The sequence below is a fragment of the Gobius niger genome (genome assembly GCF_951799975.1).
Source record: "Gobius niger genome assembly, chromosome: 2".
Taxonomy (NCBI): domain Eukaryota; kingdom Metazoa; phylum Chordata; class Actinopteri; order Gobiiformes; family Gobiidae; genus Gobius; species Gobius niger.
The window spans coordinates 1,223,958-1,240,080 of record NC_136853.1 but is presented as its reverse complement, the minus strand read 5'-3'; the positions used below and the strand labels follow the sequence as shown (position 1 = coordinate 1,240,080).

The following is a 16,123-nucleotide window of genomic DNA, read 5'->3' as shown; positions in this document are numbered from 1 at the left end:
GAAATCGTAATCGAATTTCAATTAATTGCACAGCCCTAGCTTCTCCTGCTGAAGACCAGGCATAATGTCCAGGAACAGGCCAAACGCAAAGACCGAGCTTCAGCCGTGAAACTTCTCCCTGAACGAGCTGGTGGCCCACGCTGCACTGTTGCCTTTGCTTTTCTTCTTCTTTAGAACCGTTTCCTTTTCTACTTTTGTGTTGAATTGCATTGTGAGCCCAGGGCCGAAAGCATTACTGTCGTCACGATACTGAAATTTCAAACTCGATTTTGATACTGACGATAAAAGTCGCTCCTCGATACCACAGTAAAAAATCTGTATCTCATATTTGTGTTAAACGCCGCTGAACCAGTCTGAAAGTCCACAGCGTCACATGATGAGCGCACTTCTCTCTAATCGCATTAAGGACCTTCGGCTTTCAGGAAATTCCACTACTTTCACCAACATGTTTCCCCAGGCAGACTGTTCAGTGAGAAGTGGGTGAAGTCAGAACGCCGGGAGTGAGAACGTGTAGAGCTGCATGATTGAATTATGTAAAGCCTATGATAGGTTTTATTTGTCATGTAATACACATTCTTGTAATAATAATAATAAATAATGTGGGTCCCAATGCAGCTTCATGTTTTCTGAAAATCCAACTCACATTTACATCAAAAACCTGCTGTGAAGGCGTTACATTTCGATACCGGTGCTTTCACAATACTTTTTATGATTCCTCTACTAAATTGTCATAATTAGGCGCCGATACCACATGCTTGTGCTCATACTCGGACTCATTAATGAGGTCCCGATACTGGGTCAGTGAGGGTCCCACTGAGGTCCGAGGGTCAGAGCTTTACTTCAGGCTGAGGGTCAGAGCTTTATCAAACTAACCTGATTATAAGCTCATTCTCAGAGGTACGTTTTGAGCCTAGTCTTAAATGTAGGGACTGTTTCTGCTTCTTTAACGTGGGCGGTTCCGTAAAGCTCGAAGCTAAAGGCTAAACCTCCTACCGTGACTCTGGAGACTCGGGGCATCACTTGTAACCCTGAGTTTTACAGCGGTGTCTCTGATTGGCTGATTTGGGGTGAGCATCTTGGAGATAGAGCGGAGCTAAACCCTTTTTGGATTTAAATGTGAGGAGCAGGATTTTAAATTTGATTCTAAACTCGACAGGAAGCCAATGGAGAGACTTTACGGTTCTAGCGATTCTTCCGTCGTTTTGTGCCCAGGGCCTTACTCATCTGACAAACTAGCCCAGCGACTAAAAAGTCCTCAGAAAATCGAAATAATGATAAAAATTAAACATAATATTGAATGAATAAATAAATAAATGTCATCTGTTCAGTTCTGATATATCTTCTCTTAAAAGTGTCGATTACTTTAACTAGTTACTAACCAATGTGCTGTGAAAAAGTCAGTCTGTTGAAGAAAATGCCTTTTACTCGGTATCGGCAAGTACTTAAATCAAAGTACTCGTATCGGTTTTAGAAGAAGTTTCTGTTTTCGATGCCTGTACTAAAGTGTCATATTGAACCATACAGCAGATTAATAATGAAAGTTTCTTCCTTTTGCATCTGGATTCTGTATTTGATTGTAAGTTTTTCCCCTGACGGTCGTGTCCCGTGTCTGTGCAGGAGTGTATTCTGTCGGGCATCATGTCGGTGAAGGGGAAGAAGGTGCTGCACATGGACCGCAACTCCTACTACGGAGCAGAGAGCGCCTCCATCACACCCCTGGAGGACGTGAGTTGTTTATGAGTTGTTAAATGCAAAATGGACTTTTTCAAGCTTTCCATCATGTTATTCTGTCACTCCCTCATTAAAAACATGCCTGAAGTGTTGCCATGGCACATTCACGTATTTGTGAGTAATCTGTAAAAACTCTGATGGCGGCCATTTTAGGGATAGGTTTGCCTGAGTCCTCCTAGGAACGCCCCCACCTCCTGGAGACGCCTCCGAGCTTTGGTCACCAGCCGAGTAACCAACCACTGCTCCTCAGCAGAACCCCCTCCCCACTGATGCCACAGACAGCGTGTGGAGGGGGCGTGTCTAAAGGCTCAGAGGTTCTTAAAGAGACAGACGCCTATTTCAAGACATTCACTACAGCCATTTTGAGAGAGACATTTTATACAAGGCAGTTATTCTAATTTACTGCATTTACAGACCAACAGAAGGTTTGTCATCATTGTAGTGTGATATAGACTGGTGCTGTGGGACTGACAAAAGCAGAATACCCCTCTTTAAGCTGCACAAGATGTTAGCACGCTACCGGTTAGCATTTAGCTTCAACAGGATAAACAGATGTGTGTCTCACATCTATGAACACTGTGGAAATACTACAGTAACAGCTCTGAACTCTGTCACATGTTGTATCCAAGGCCAGATGTTTGTGGTTCAGAGCTTTCTCTTGGAGAGGTCGGAGCTGAGCTGTTGAAGCTAAATGCTAACCGGTAGCATGCTAGCGTCTTGAGCAGCTTAAACACTGACTCTGGTTTTTACACATAAACGTGCGTCTCTGGGGCCGTGTTTTTACTCTTTTCTTCTTGAGCAATGACTACGAACGCCACTGTGGATGAGGTCGTTTTCATCTTGAGTAGAGATATTGTTACTTGTTTTAGTGCTGCATAATTCTACTGTGGTATTCACACAGCGGACATGGAGCCCAGTCCTGTACCACATCATCATTCTTTGTCAAGTACTGAGACACGGGTCAGAGAGGGAATATGTTGTGTAGCGCAGCCCCACAGCGCCCCCTGTCAGTCAGCTCCTCCTCTTTTGTCCGGTTTGTGAACATACACGTCTCTGTTCCACAGCTGTACAAGCGTTTCAACCTCCCTGGGGAACCCCCGGAAAGCATGGGAAAAGGCCGGGACTGGAACGTGGACCTCATCCCCAAATTCCTCATGGCAAACGGTACCACGCGGTCCCCTTAGAGGTTTGATTAGGAAACATGTGCATCCATTAATGACGATGTTGTTTGTTTGTGGGCTGGTTTCAGGTCAGCTGGTGCGGATGCTGCTCATCACTCAGGTCACGCGGTACCTGGACTTCAAGGTGATCGAGGGCAGCTACGTTTACAAAGGCGGCAAAATCCACAAAGTCCCGTCCACCGAAACGGAGGCGCTGTCTTCAAGCAAGTGCACACGCCTGTACACACGCCTGTACACACGCCTGTACACACGCCTGTTCACACACCTGTACATACATGAACAACACATGACCAAGCGTTACATCACCGTCTGGTATTGTTAAAAAGGCTCAACTGGCGTCGAAAAAATGAAAGTATTGAAAGCAGGAACCCGAAAAATGAATCTTTACTTTTGAGGCGTCAAAAACTGAGGGAAAAATTGAAAGAAATTTAGAGAATTTGGCGGAAAAAAAGATGGAAAAAATGTAAGAAAAATTGTGAAAAGACAGTGTAAAATTGGGGGAAAAAATAAAATAAAAAATGTTGAAAAGATTGGGATAATTGGGGAAATTTCTTTTAAAAAAAATGGGATAAAATAGATAAATATTTTTTTTAATTTTTGTTTCACCTGGATCTGGATGACACATGTTTTAGTTGAAGCACTGGTATAATAAACCTCGGGGGCCCAGCCCTGTTCAGCAGAGTGACTGATCCTCCGTTTATCTTCCACCTGATTCAGACCTGAGACGTGAAGGAAGGAGATGAAGCTCCACACTGAGTGTGAACTCTTCTGTGCGTTTCCCTGCAGGTCTGATGGGTCTGTTCGAGAAGCGCCGTTTCAGGAACTTCCTGACCTTCATAACCAACTATGACGAGAACGACCAGAAGACGATGCAGGGGATGGATCCACAGAAGACCAAAATGAAGGCCATCTTCGAGAAGTTCAGCCTGGGGAAGGATGTGATCGACTTCACTGGACACTCGCTCGCCCTCTACCGCACAGACGAGTGAGTACCTGAAATACTCCACTGTAGTACTCCACTACTGCAGTACGCTGCTTTAATACTCCACACTTTTGAATGGCCTTTTCCTGACCGTCCTCTCCAGACTGAGCTCATCCTGCAGCGCGTGAACCTTCTCTTCCACTTCACTTTCTATTATGTGCTTTGATCCAGCACTTTGACAACATCCAACTTCTTTTGCTTTGAACCCATGATGCTGAATTCTACTGAACCAATATTCTAATCTTCTGGGATTTACAATGTGGGGATTTTACAATCTGTAAACCAAAATCAGACAGGTGCGCGCGGTGAGAGAGGTGCGCGCGGTGAGACAGGTGCGCGCGGTGAGAGAGGTGCGCGTGGTGAGACAGGCGCGCGCGGTGAGACAGGCGCGCGCGGTGAGACAGGTGCGCGCGGTGAGACAGGCGCGCGCGGTGAGACAGGTGCGCGTGGTGAGACAGGCGCGCGCGGTGAGACAGGCGCGCGCGGTGAGACAGGTGCGTGCGGTGAGACAGGTGCGCGCGGTGAGAGAGGTGCGCGCGGTGAGACAGGTGCGCGTGGTGAGACAGGCGCGCGCGGTGAGACAGGTGCGCGCGGTGAGAGAGGTGCGCGCGGTGAGACAGGTGCGCGCGGTGAGACATGTGCGCGCGGTGAGACATGTGCGTGCGGTGAGACAGGTGCGTGCGGTGAGACAGGTGCGCGCGGTGAGAGAGGTGCGCGCGGTGAGACAGGTGCGTGCGGTGAGACAGGTGCGTGCGGTGAGACATGTGCGTGCGGTGAGACATGTGCGCGCGGTGAGACATGTGCGTGCGGTGAGACAGGTGCGTGCGGTGAGACAGGTGCGCGCGGTGAGAGAGGTGCGCGCGGTGAGAGAGGTGCGCGCGGTGAGAGAGGTGCGCGTGGTGAGACAGGCGCGCGCGGTGAGACAGGCGCGCGCGGTGAGACAGGTGCGCGCGGTGAGAGAGGTGCGCGCGGTGAGACAGGTGCGTGCGGTGAGACAGGTGCGTGCGGTGAGACAGGTGCGTGCGGTGAGACAGGTGCGCGCGGTGAGACATGTGCGCGCGGTGAGACAGGTGCGTGCGGTGAGGTGCGCACCTGTCTCACCGCACGCACCTGCGCTGGGAGACAGGTGCGGTGAGACAGGTGCGTGCGGTGAGACAGGTGCGGTGAGACAGGTGCGTGCGGTGAGACAGGTGCGCGCGGTGAGACATGTGCGCGCGGTGAGACAGGTGCGTGCGGTGAGAGAGGTGCGTGCGGTGAGACAGGTGCGCGCGGTGAGAGAGGTGCGCGCGGTGAGACAGGTGCGCTCGGTGAGACAGGTGCGCGCGGTGAGACTGGTGCGTGCGGTGAGACTGGTGCGTGCGGTGAGACAGGTGCGCGCGGTGAGACAGGTGTGCGCGGTGAGACAGGTGCGTGCGGTGAGACAGGTGTGCGGTGAGACAGGTGCGTGCGGTGAGACAGGTGCGTGCGGTGAGACAGGTGCGTGCGGTGAGACAGGTGCGTGCGGTGAGACAGGTGCGTGCGGTGAGACAGGTGCGCGCGGTGAGACAGGTGCGTGCGGTGAGACAGGTGCGCGCGGTGAGACAGGTGCGCGCGGTGAGACAGGTGCGCACTGTGAGACAGGTGCGTGCGGTGAGACAGGTGCGTGCGGTGAGACAGGTGCGTGCGGTGAGACAGGTGCGCGTGGTGAGACAGGTGCGCACTGTGAGACAGGTGCGCGCGGTGAGACAGGTGCGCGCGGTGAGACAGGTGCGCGCGGTGAGACAGGTGCGCGCGGTGAGACAGGTGCGCGCGGTGAGACAGGTGCGCGCGGTGAGAGAGGTGGTGAGACAGGTGTGCGCGGTGAGACAGGTGCGCGCGGTGAGACAGGTGCGTGCGGCGAGACAGGTGCGCGCGGTGAGACAGGTGCGCGCGGTGAGAGAGGTGGTGAGACAGGTGTGCGCGGTGAGACAGGTGCGCGCGGTGAGACAGGTGCGTGCGGCGAGACTGGTGTGCGCGGTGAGACTGGTGTGCGCGGTGAGACAGGTGCGCGTGGTGAGACAGGCGCGCGCGGTGAGACAGGTGCGCGCGGTGAGAGAGGTGGTGAGACAGGTGTGCGCGGTGAGAGAGGTGCGCGCGGTGAGACAGGTGCGCGCGGTGAGACAGGTGCGCGCGGTGAGACAAGTGTGCGCGGTGAGACAGGTGCGCGCGGTGAGACAGGTGCGCGCGGTGAGAGAGGTGCGCGCGGTGAGACAGGTGCGCGCGGTGAGACAGGTGCGCGCGGTGAGACAGGTGTGCGCGGTGAGACAGGTGCGCGCGGTGAGACAGGTGCGCGCGGTGAGACAGGTGTGCGCGGTGAGACAGGTGCGCGCGGTGAGAGAGGTGCGCGCGGTGAGAGAGGTGCGCGCGGTGAGACATGTGCGCGCGGTGAGAGAGGTGCGCGCGGTGAGAGAGGTGCGCGCGGTGAGACATGTGCGCGCGGTGAGACATGTGCGTGCGGTGAGACAGGTGCGTGCGGTGAGACAGGTGCGCGCGGTGAGAGAGGTGCGCGCGGTGAGACAGGTGCGCGCGGTGAGACAGGCGCGCGCGGTGAGACAGGTGCGCGCGGTGAGAGAGGTGCGCGTGGTGAGACAGGCGCGCGCGGTGAGACAGGCGCGCGCGGTGAGACAGGTGCGCGCGGTGAGACAGGTGCGCGCGGTGAGACAGGTGCGTGCGGTGAGACATGTGCGCGCGGTGAGAGAGGTGCGCGCGGTGAGACAGGTGCGCGCGGTGAGACATGTGCGCGCGGTGAGAGAGGTGCGCGCGGTGAGACAGGTGCGCGCGGTGAGACATGTGCGCGCGGTGAGACATGTGCGTGCGGTGAGACAGGTGCGTGCGGTGAGACAGGTGCGCGCGGTGAGAGAGGTGCGCGCGGTGAGACAGGTGCGCGCGGTGAGAGAGGTGCGCGTGGTGAGACAGGCGCGCGCGGTGAGACAGGCGCGCGCGGTGAGACAGGTGCGCGCGGTGAGACAGGTGCGCGCGGTGAGACAGGTGCGTGCGGTGAGACAGGTGCGTGCGGTGAGACAGGTGCGTGCGGTGAGACAGGTGCGCGCGGTGAGACATGTGCGCGCGGTGAGACAGGTGCGTGCGGTGAGACAGGTGCGCACTGTGAGACAGGTGCGTGCGGTGAGACAGGTGCGTGCGGTGAGAGAGGTGCGTGCGGTGAGACAGGTGCGTGCGGTGAGACAGGTGCGCGCGGTGAGACAGGTGCGTGCGGTGAGACAGGTGCGCGCGGTGAGACAGGTGCGTGCGGTGAGACAGGTGCGTGCGGTGAGACAGGTGCGCGCGGTGAGACATGTGCGCGCGGTGAGACAGGTGCGCACTGTGAGACAGGTGCGTGCGGTGAGACAGGTGCGTGCGGTGAGACAGGTGCGTGCGGTGAGACAGGTGCGCGCGGTGAGACAGGTGTGCGGTGAGACAGGTGCGTGCGGTGAGACAGGTGCGTGCGGTGAGACAGGTGCGCACTGTGAGACAGGTGCGTGCGGTGAGACAGGTGCGTGCGGTGAGACAGGTGCGTGCGGTGAGACAGGTGCGTGCGGTGAGACAGGTGTGCGGTGAGACAGGTGCGTGCGGTGAGACAGGTGCGCACTGTGAGACAGGTGCGTGCGGTGAGACAGGTGCGTGCGGTGAGACAGGTGCGTGCGGTGAGACAGGTGCGCGCGGTGAGACAGGTGCGTGCGGTGAGACAGGTGTGCGGTGAGACAGGTGCGTGCGGTGAGACAGGTGCGTGCGGTGAGACAGGTGCGTGCGGTGAGACAGGTGCGTGCGGTGAGACAGGTGCGTGCGGTGAGACAGGTGCGTGCGGTGAGACAGGTGCGCGCGGTGAGACAGGTGCGTGCGGTGAGACAGGTGTGCGGTGAGACAGGTGCGTGCGGTGAGACAGGTGCGTGCGGTGAGACAGGTGCGTGCGGTGAGACAGGTGCGTGCGGTGAGACAGGTGCGTGCGGTGAGACAGGTGCGCGCGGTGAGACAGGTGCGCGCGGTGAGACAGGTGCGCACTGTGAGACAGGTGCGCGCGGTGAGACAGGTGCGTGCGGTGAGACAGGTGCGTGCGGTGAGACAGGTGCGCGCGGTGAGACAGGTGCGCACTGTGAGACAGGTGCGCGCGGTGAGACAGGTGCGCGCGGTGAGACAGGTGCGCGCGGTGAGACAGGTGCGCGCGGTGAGACAGGTGCGCGCGGTGAGACAGGTGCGCACGGTGAGACAGGTGTGCGCGGTGAGACAGGTGCGCGCGGTGAGACAGGTGCGCGCGGTGAGACAGGTGCGCGCGGTGAGACAGGTGCGCGCGGTGAGACAGGTGCGCGCGGTGAGACAGGTGCGCGCGGTGAGACAGGTGCGCGCGGTGAGACAGGTGCGCGCGGTGAGACAGGTGCGCGCGGTGAGACAGGTGCGCGCGGTGAGACAGGTGCGCGCGGTGAGACAGGTGTGCACGGTGAGACAGGTGTGCGCGGTGAGACAGGTGCGCGCGGTGAGACAGGTGCGCGCGGTGAGACAGGTGCGCGCGGTGAGACAGGTGCGCGCGGTGAGACAGGTGCGCGCGGTGAGACAGGTGCGCGCGGTGAGACAGGCGCGCGCGGTGAGACAGGCGCGCGCGGTGAGACAGGCGCGCGCGGTGAGACAGGTGCGCGCGGTGAGAGAGGTGCGCGCGGTGAGACAGGTGCGTGCGGTGAGACAGGTGCGTGCGGTGAGACAGGTGCGTGCGGTGAGACAGGTGCGTGCGGTGAGACAGGTGCGCGCGGTGAGACAGGTGCGCGCGGTGAGAGAGGTGCGCGGTGAGACAGGTGGTGAGACAGGTGCGCTCGGTGAGACAGGTGCGTGCGGTGAGACAGGTGCGTGCGGTGAGACAGGTGCGCGCGGTGAGAGAGGTGCGCGCGGTGAGACATGTGCGCACGGTGAGACAGGTGCGCGCGGTGAGACAGGTGCGCGCGGTGAGAGAGGTGCGCGCGGTGAGACATGTGCGTGCGGTGAGACAGGTGCGCGCGGTGAGACAGGTGCGCGCGGTGAGAGAGGTGCGCGTGGTGAGACAGGCGCGCGCGGTGAGACAGGCGCGCGCGGTGAGACAGGCGCGCGCGGTGAGACAGGCGCGCGCGGTGAGACAGGTGCGCGCGGTGAGAGAGGTGCGCGCGGTGAGACAGGTGCGTGCGGTGAGACAGGTGCGTGCGGTGAGACAGGTGCGTGCGGTGAGACAGGTGCGTGCGGTGAGACAGGTGCGCGCGGTGAGACAGGTGCGCGCGGTGAGAGAGGTGCGCGGTGAGACAGGTGGTGAGACAGGTGCGCTCGGTGAGACAGGTGCGTGCGGTGAGACAGGTGCGTGCGGTGAGACAGGTGCGCGCGGTGAGACAGGTGCGCGCGGTGAGACAGGTGCGCGCGGTGAGACATGTGCGCGCGGTGAGAGAGGTGCGCGCGGTGAGACAGGTGCGCGCGGTGAGAGAGGTGCGCGCGGTGAGACATGTGCGCACGGTGAGACAGGTGCGCGCGGTGAGACAGGTGCGCGCGGTGAGACAGGTGCGCGCGGTGAGACAGGTGTGCGGTGAGACATGTGCGCACGGTGAGACAGGTGCGCGCGGTGAGACAGGTGCGCGCGGTGAGACAGGTGCGTGCGGTGAGACAGGTGTGCGCGGTGAGACAGGTGCGTGCGGTGAGACAGGTGTGCGGTGAGACAGGTGTGCGGTGAGACAGGTGTGCGGTGAGACATGTGCGCGCGGTGAGACAGGTGCGCACGGTGAGACAGGTGCGCACGGTGAGACAGGTGCGAACGGTGAGACAGGTGCGCGCGGTGAGACAGGTGCGCGCGGTGAGACTGGTGCGTGCGGTGAGACAGGTGTGCGCGGTGAGACAGGTGCGTGCGGTGAGACAGGTGCGCGCGGTGAGACAGGTGCGCACGGTGAGACAGGTGCGCACGGTGAGACAGGTGCGAACGGTGAGACAGGTGCGCGCGGTGAGACAGGTGCGCGCGGTGAGACAGGTGCGCGCGGTGAGACAGGTGTGCGCGGTGAGACAGGTGCGCGCGGTGAGAGAGGTGCGCGCGGTGAGACAGGTGTGCGGTGAGACAGGTGTGCGGTGAGACAGGTGCGTGCGGTGAGACAGGTGCGTGCGGTGAGACAGGTGCGTGCGGTGAGACAGGTGCGTGCGGTGAGACAGGTGTGCGGTGAGACAGGTGCGTGCGGTGAGACAGGTGCGTGCGGTGAGACAGGTGCGTGCGGTGAGACAGGTGTGTGCGGTGAGACAGGTGCGTGCGGTGAGACAGGTGCGCGCGGTGAGACAGGTGCGCGCGGTGAGACAGGTGCGCACTGTGAGACAGGTGCGTGCGGTGAGACAGGTGCGTGCGGTGAGACAGGTGCGTGCGGTGAGACAGGTGCGCGCGGTGAGACAGGTGCGTGCGGTGAGACAGGTGCGCGCGGTGAGACAGGTGCGCACGGTGAGACAGGTGCGCACTGTGAGACAGGTGCGCGCGGTGAGACAGGTGCGCGCGGTGAGACAGGTGCGCGCGGTGAGACATGTGCGTGCGGTGAGACAGGTGTGCACGGTGAGAGAGGTGGTGAGACAGGTGTGCGCGGTGAGACAGGTGCGCGCGGTGAGAGAGGTGGTGAGACAGGTGTGCGCGGTGAGACAGGTGCGCGCGGTGAGACAGGTGCGTGCGGCGAGACAGGTGCGCGCGGTGAGACAGGTGCGTGCGGTGAGACAGGTGTGCGCGGTGAGACAGGTGCGTGCGGTGAGACAGGTGCGTGCGGTGAGACAGGTGTGCACGGTGAGACAGGTGCGTGCGGTGAGACAGGTGCGTGCGGTGAGACAGGTGTGCGCGGTGAGACAGGTGTGCGCGGTGAGACAGGTGCGTGCGGTGAGACAGGTGTGCGGTGAGACAGGTGTGCGCGGTGAGACAGGTGTGCGGTGAGACAGGTGCGTGCGGTGAGACAGGTGCGTGCGGTGAGACAGGTGCGTGCGGTGAGACAGGTGTGCGCGGTGAGACAGGTGTGCGCGGTGAGACAGGTGCGTGCGGTGAGACAGGTGTGCGGTGAGACAGGTGCGTGCGGTGAGACAGGTGCGTGCGGTGAGACAGGTGCGTGCGGTGAGACAGGTGTGTGCGGTGAGACAGGTGCGTGCGGTGAGACAGGTGCGCGCGGTGAGACAGGTGCGCGCGGTGAGACAGGTGCGTGCGGTGAGACATGTGCGTGCGGTGAGACAGGTGCGTGCGGTGAGACAGGTGCGCGCGGTGAGACAGGTGCGTGCGGTGAGACAGGTGCGTGCGGTGAGACAGGTGTGCGGTGAGACAGGTGTGCGGTGAGACAGGCGTGCGGTGAGACAGGTGTGCGCGGTGAGACAGGTGTGCGCGGTGAGACAGGTGCGTGCGGTGAGACAGGTGTGCGGTGAGACAGGTGTGCGCGGTGAGACAGGTGTGCGGTGAGACAGGCGCGCGCGGTGAGACAGGTGTGTGCGGTGAGACAGGTGCGTGCGGTGAGACAGGTGCGCGCGGTGAGACAGGTGCGCGCGGTGAGACAGGCGCGCGCGGTGAGACAGGTGCGCGTGGTGAGACAGGCGCGCGCGGTGAGACAGGTGCGCGCGGTGAGAGAGGTGCGTGCGGTGAGACAGGTGCGCGCGGTGAGACAGGTGCGTGCGGTGAGACATGTGCGCGCGGTGAGACAGGTGCGCGCGGTGAGAGAGGTGGTGAGACAGGTGTGCGCGGTGAGACAGGTGCGCGCGGTGAGACAGGTGCGTGCGGCGAGACAGGTGCGCGCGGTGAGACAGGTGCGTGCGGTGAGACAGGTGTGCGCGGTGAGACAGGTGCGTGCGGTGAGACAGGTGCGTGCGGTGAGACAGGTGTGCGGTGAGACAGGTGCGTGCGGTGAGACAGGTGCGTGCGGTGAGACAGGTGTGCGCGGTGAGACAGGTGTGCGCGGTGAGACAGGTGCGTGCGGTGAGACAGGTGTGCGGTGAGACAGGTGTGCGCGGTGAGACAGGTGTGCGGTGAGACAGGTGCGTGCGGTGAGACAGGTGCGTGCGGTGAGACAGGTGCGTGCGGTGAGACAGGTGCGTGCGGTGAGACAGGTGCGTGCGGTGAGACAGGTGTGCGCGGTGAGACAGGTGTGCGCGGTGAGACAGGTGCGTGCGGTGAGACAGGTGTGCGGTGAGACAGGTGCGTGCGGTGAGACAGGTGCGTGCGGTGAGACAGGTGCGTGCGGTGAGACAGGTGTGTGCGGTGAGACAGGTGCGTGCGGTGAGACAGGTGCGCGCGGTGAGACAGGTGCGCGCGGTGAGACAGGTGCGTGCGGTGAGACATGTGCGTGCGGTGAGACAGGTGCGTGCGGTGAGACAGGTGCGCGCGGTGAGACAGGTGCGTGCGGTGAGACAGGTGCGTGCGGTGAGACAGGTGTGCGGTGAGACAGGTGTGCGGTGAGACAGGCGTGCGGTGAGACAGGTGTGCGCGGTGAGACAGGTGTGCGCGGTGAGACAGGTGCGTGCGGTGAGACAGGTGTGCGGTGAGACAGGTGTGCGCGGTGAGACAGGTGTGCGGTGAGACAGGCGCGCGCGGTGAGACAGGTGTGTGCGGTGAGACAGGTGCGTGCGGTGAGACAGGTGCGCGCGGTGAGACAGGTGCGCGCGGTGAGACAGGCGCGCGCGGTGAGACAGGTGCGCGTGGTGAGACAGGCGCGCGCGGTGAGACAGGTGCGCGCGGTGAGAGAGGTGCGTGCGGTGAGACAGGTGCGCGCGGTGAGACAGGTGCGTGCGGTGAGACATGTGCGTGCGGTGAGACAGGTGCGTGCGGTGAGACAGGTGCGTGCGGTGAGACAGGTGCGTGCGGTGAGACAGGTGCGTGCGGTGAGACAGGTGCGTGCGGTGAGACAGGTGCGTGCGGTGAGACAGGTGCGTGCGGTGAGACAGGTGCGTGCGGTGAGACAGGTGCGTGCGGTGAGACAGGTGTGCGCGGTGAGACAGGTGCGTGCGGTGAGACAGGTGCGCGCGGTGAGACAGGTGCGTGCGGTGAGACATGTGCGTGCGGTGAGACAGGTGCGTGCGGTGAGACAGGTGCGTGCGGTGAGACAGGTGCGTGCGGTGAGACAGGTGCGTGCGGTGAGACAGGTGCGTGCGGTGAGACAGGTGCGTGCGGTGAGACAGGTGCGTGCGGTGAGACAGGTGCGTGCGGTGAGACAGGTGTGCGCGGTGAGACAGGTGCGTGCGGTGAGACAGGTGCGTGCGGTGAGACAGGTGCGTGCGGTGAGACAGGTGTGCGCGGTGAGACAGGTGCGTGCGGTGAGACAGGTGCGTGCGGTGAGACAGGTGCGTGCGGTGAGACATGTGCGTGCGGTGAGACAGGTGCGTGCGGTGAGACAGGTGCGTGCGGTGAGACAGGTGTGCGCGGTGAGACAGGTGCGTGCGGTGAGACAGGTGCGTGCGGTGAGACAGGTGCGCGCGGTGAGACAGGTGCGTGCGGTGAGACAGGTGTGCGGTGAGACATGTGCGTGCGGTGAGACATGTGCGTGCGGTGAGACAGGTGCGTGCGGTGAGACATGTGCGTGCGGTGAGACAGGTGCGTGCGGTGAGACAGGTGCGTGCGGTGAGACAGGTGTGCGCGGTGAGACAGGTGCGTGCGGTGAGACAGGTGCGCGCGGTGAGACAGGTGCGTGCGGTGAGACATGTGCGTGCGGTGAGACAGGTGCGTGCGGTGAGACAGGTGCGTGCGGTGAGACAGGTGCGTGCGGTGAGACAGGTGCGCGGTGAGACAGGTGTGCGCGGTGAGACAGGTGCGTGCGGTGAGACAGGTGCGTGCGGTGAGACAGGTGCGTGCGGTGAGACAGGTGTGCGCGGTGAGACAGGTGCGTGCGGTGAGACAGGTGCGTGCGGTGAGACAGGTGCGTGCGGTGAGACATGTGCGTGCGGTGAGACAGGTGCGTGCGGTGAGACAGGTGCGTGCGGTGAGACAGGTGTGCGCGGTGAGACAGGTGCGCGCGGTGAGACAGGTGCGTGCGGTGAGACATGTGCGTGCGGTGAGACAGGTGCGTGCGGTGAGACAGGTGCGTGCGGTGAGACAGGTGCGTGCGGTGAGACAGGTGCGTGCGGTGAGACAGGTGTGCGCGGTGAGACAGGTGCGTGCGGTGAGACAGGTGCGTGCGGTGAGACAGGTGCGTGCGGTGAGAGAGGTGCGCGCGGTGAGACATGTGCGCGCGGTGAGACATGTGCGTGCGGTGAGACAGGTGCGCGCGGTGAGACAGGTGCGTGCGGTGAGACATGTGCGTGCGGTGAGACAGGTGCGTGCGGTGAGACAGGTGCGTGCGGTGAGACAGGTGCGTGCGGTGAGACAGGTGCGTGCGGTGAGACATGTGTGCGCGGTGAGACAGGTGCGTGCGGTGAGACAGGTGCGTGCGGTGAGACAGGTGTGCGCGGTGAGACATGTGCGTGCGGTGAGACAGGTGCGTGCGGTGAGACATGTGTGCGCGGTGAGACAGGTGTGTGCGGTGAGACAGGTGCGCGCGGTGAGACAGGTGCGTGCGGTGAGACAGGTGCGCGCGGTGAGACATGTGTGCGCGGTGAGACATGTGTGCGCGGTGAGACAGGTGTGCGCGGTGAGACAGGTGCGTGCGGTGAGACAGGTGCGCGCGGTGAGACAGGTGCGCGCGGTGAGACAGGTGCGTGCGGTGAGACAGGTGCGTGCGGTGAGACAGGTGCGTGCGGTGAGACAGGTGCGTGCGGTGAGACAGGTGTGCGCGGTGAGACAGGTGCGTGCGGTGAGACAGGTGCGTGCGGTGAGACAGGTGCGCGCGGTGAGACAGGTGCGTGCGGTGAGACATGTGCGCGCGGTGAGACATGTGCGTGCGGTGAGACAGGTGCGTGCGGTGAGACAGGTGCGTGCGGTGAGACAGGTGCGCGCGGTGAGACAGGTGCGCGCGGTGAGACAGGTGTGCGCGGTGAGACAGGTGCGTGCGGTGAGACATGTGCGTGCGGTGAGACAGGTGCGTGCGGTGAGACAGGTGCGCGCGGTGAGACAGGTGCGTGCGGTGAGACATGTGTGCGCGGTGAGACAGGTGCGTGCGGTGAGACAGGTGCGTGCGGTGAGACATGTGTGCGCGGTGAGACAGGTGCGTGCGGTGAGACAGGTGCGTGCGGTGAGACAGGTGCGTGCGGTGAGACATGTGTGCGCGGTGAGACAGGTGCGTGCGGTGAGACAGGTGCGTGCGGTGAGACATGTGTGCGCGGTGAGACAGGTGCGTGCGGTGAGACAGGTGTGCGCGGTGAGACATGTGCGTGCGGTGAGACAGGTGCGTGCGGTGAGACATGTGTGCGCGGTGAGACAGGTGTGCGGTGAGACAGGTGCGCACGGTGAGACAGGTGCGCGCGGTGAGACAGGTGCGCGCGGTGAGACAGGTGCGTGCGGTGAGACAGGTGTGCGCGGTGAGACATGTGCGTGCGGTGAGACAGGTGCGTGCGGTGAGACAGGTGTGCGCGGTGAGACAGGTGCGTGCGGTGAGACAGGTGCGTGCGGTGAGACATGTGTGCGCGGTGAGACAGGTGTGCGCGGTGAGACAGGTGTGCGCGGTGAGACATGTGCGTGCGGTGAGACAGGTGCGTGCGGTGAGACAGGTGCGCGCGGTGAGACAGGTGTGCGCGGTGAGACAGGTGCGTGCGGTGAGACATGTGCGTGCGGTGAGACAGGTGCGTGCGGTGAGACAGGTGCGTGCGGTGAGACAGGTGCGTGCGGTGAGACAGGTGCGTGCGGTGAGACAGGTGCGTGCGGTGAGAGAGGTGCGCGCGGTGAGACATGTGCGCGCGGTGAGACAGGTGCGTGCGGTGAGACAGGTGCGTGCGGTGAGACAGGTGCGTGCGGTGAGACAGGTGCGCGCGGTGAGACAGGTGCGTGCGGTGAGACATGTGCGTGCGGTGAGACAGGTGTGCGCGGTGAGACAGGTGCGTGCGGTGAGACAGGTGCGTGCGGTGAGACAGGTGCGTGCGGTGAGACAGGTGCGTGCGGTGAGACAGGTGCGTGCGGTGAGACATGTGCGCGCGGTGAGACAGGTGCGTGCGGTGAGACAGGTGTGCACGGTGAGACAGGTGTGCACGGTGAGACAGGTGCGTGCGGTGAGACAGGTGCGCGCGGTGAGACAGGTGCGTGCGGTGAGACAGGTGTGCGGTGAGACATGTGCGTGCGGTGAGACAGGTGCGTGCGGTGAGACATGTGCGTGCGGTGAGACAGGTGCGTGCGGTGAGACAGGTGCGTGCGGTGAGA

The 16,123-nt window shown here is 61.8% G+C and overlaps 1 protein-coding gene across 1 annotated transcript in view; it reads left to right on the top strand.

Moving 5' to 3' along the window:
- The window catches only part of LOC306983134 (rab GDP dissociation inhibitor beta-like), a 54,500-nt gene that overhangs the window by 13,808 nt on the left and 24,569 nt on the right, over positions 1-16,123 (top strand). Inside the window, exons 2-5 of the mRNA XM_079582869.1 lie at positions 1,618-1,725; positions 2,796-2,895; positions 2,981-3,115; positions 3,699-3,897. Of these exons, the coding sequence (XP_079438995.1) occupies positions 1,618-1,725; positions 2,796-2,895; positions 2,981-3,115; positions 3,699-3,897 (542 nt within the window). The remainder of the gene's footprint in view (positions 1-1,617; positions 1,726-2,795; positions 2,896-2,980; positions 3,116-3,698; positions 3,898-16,123) is intronic.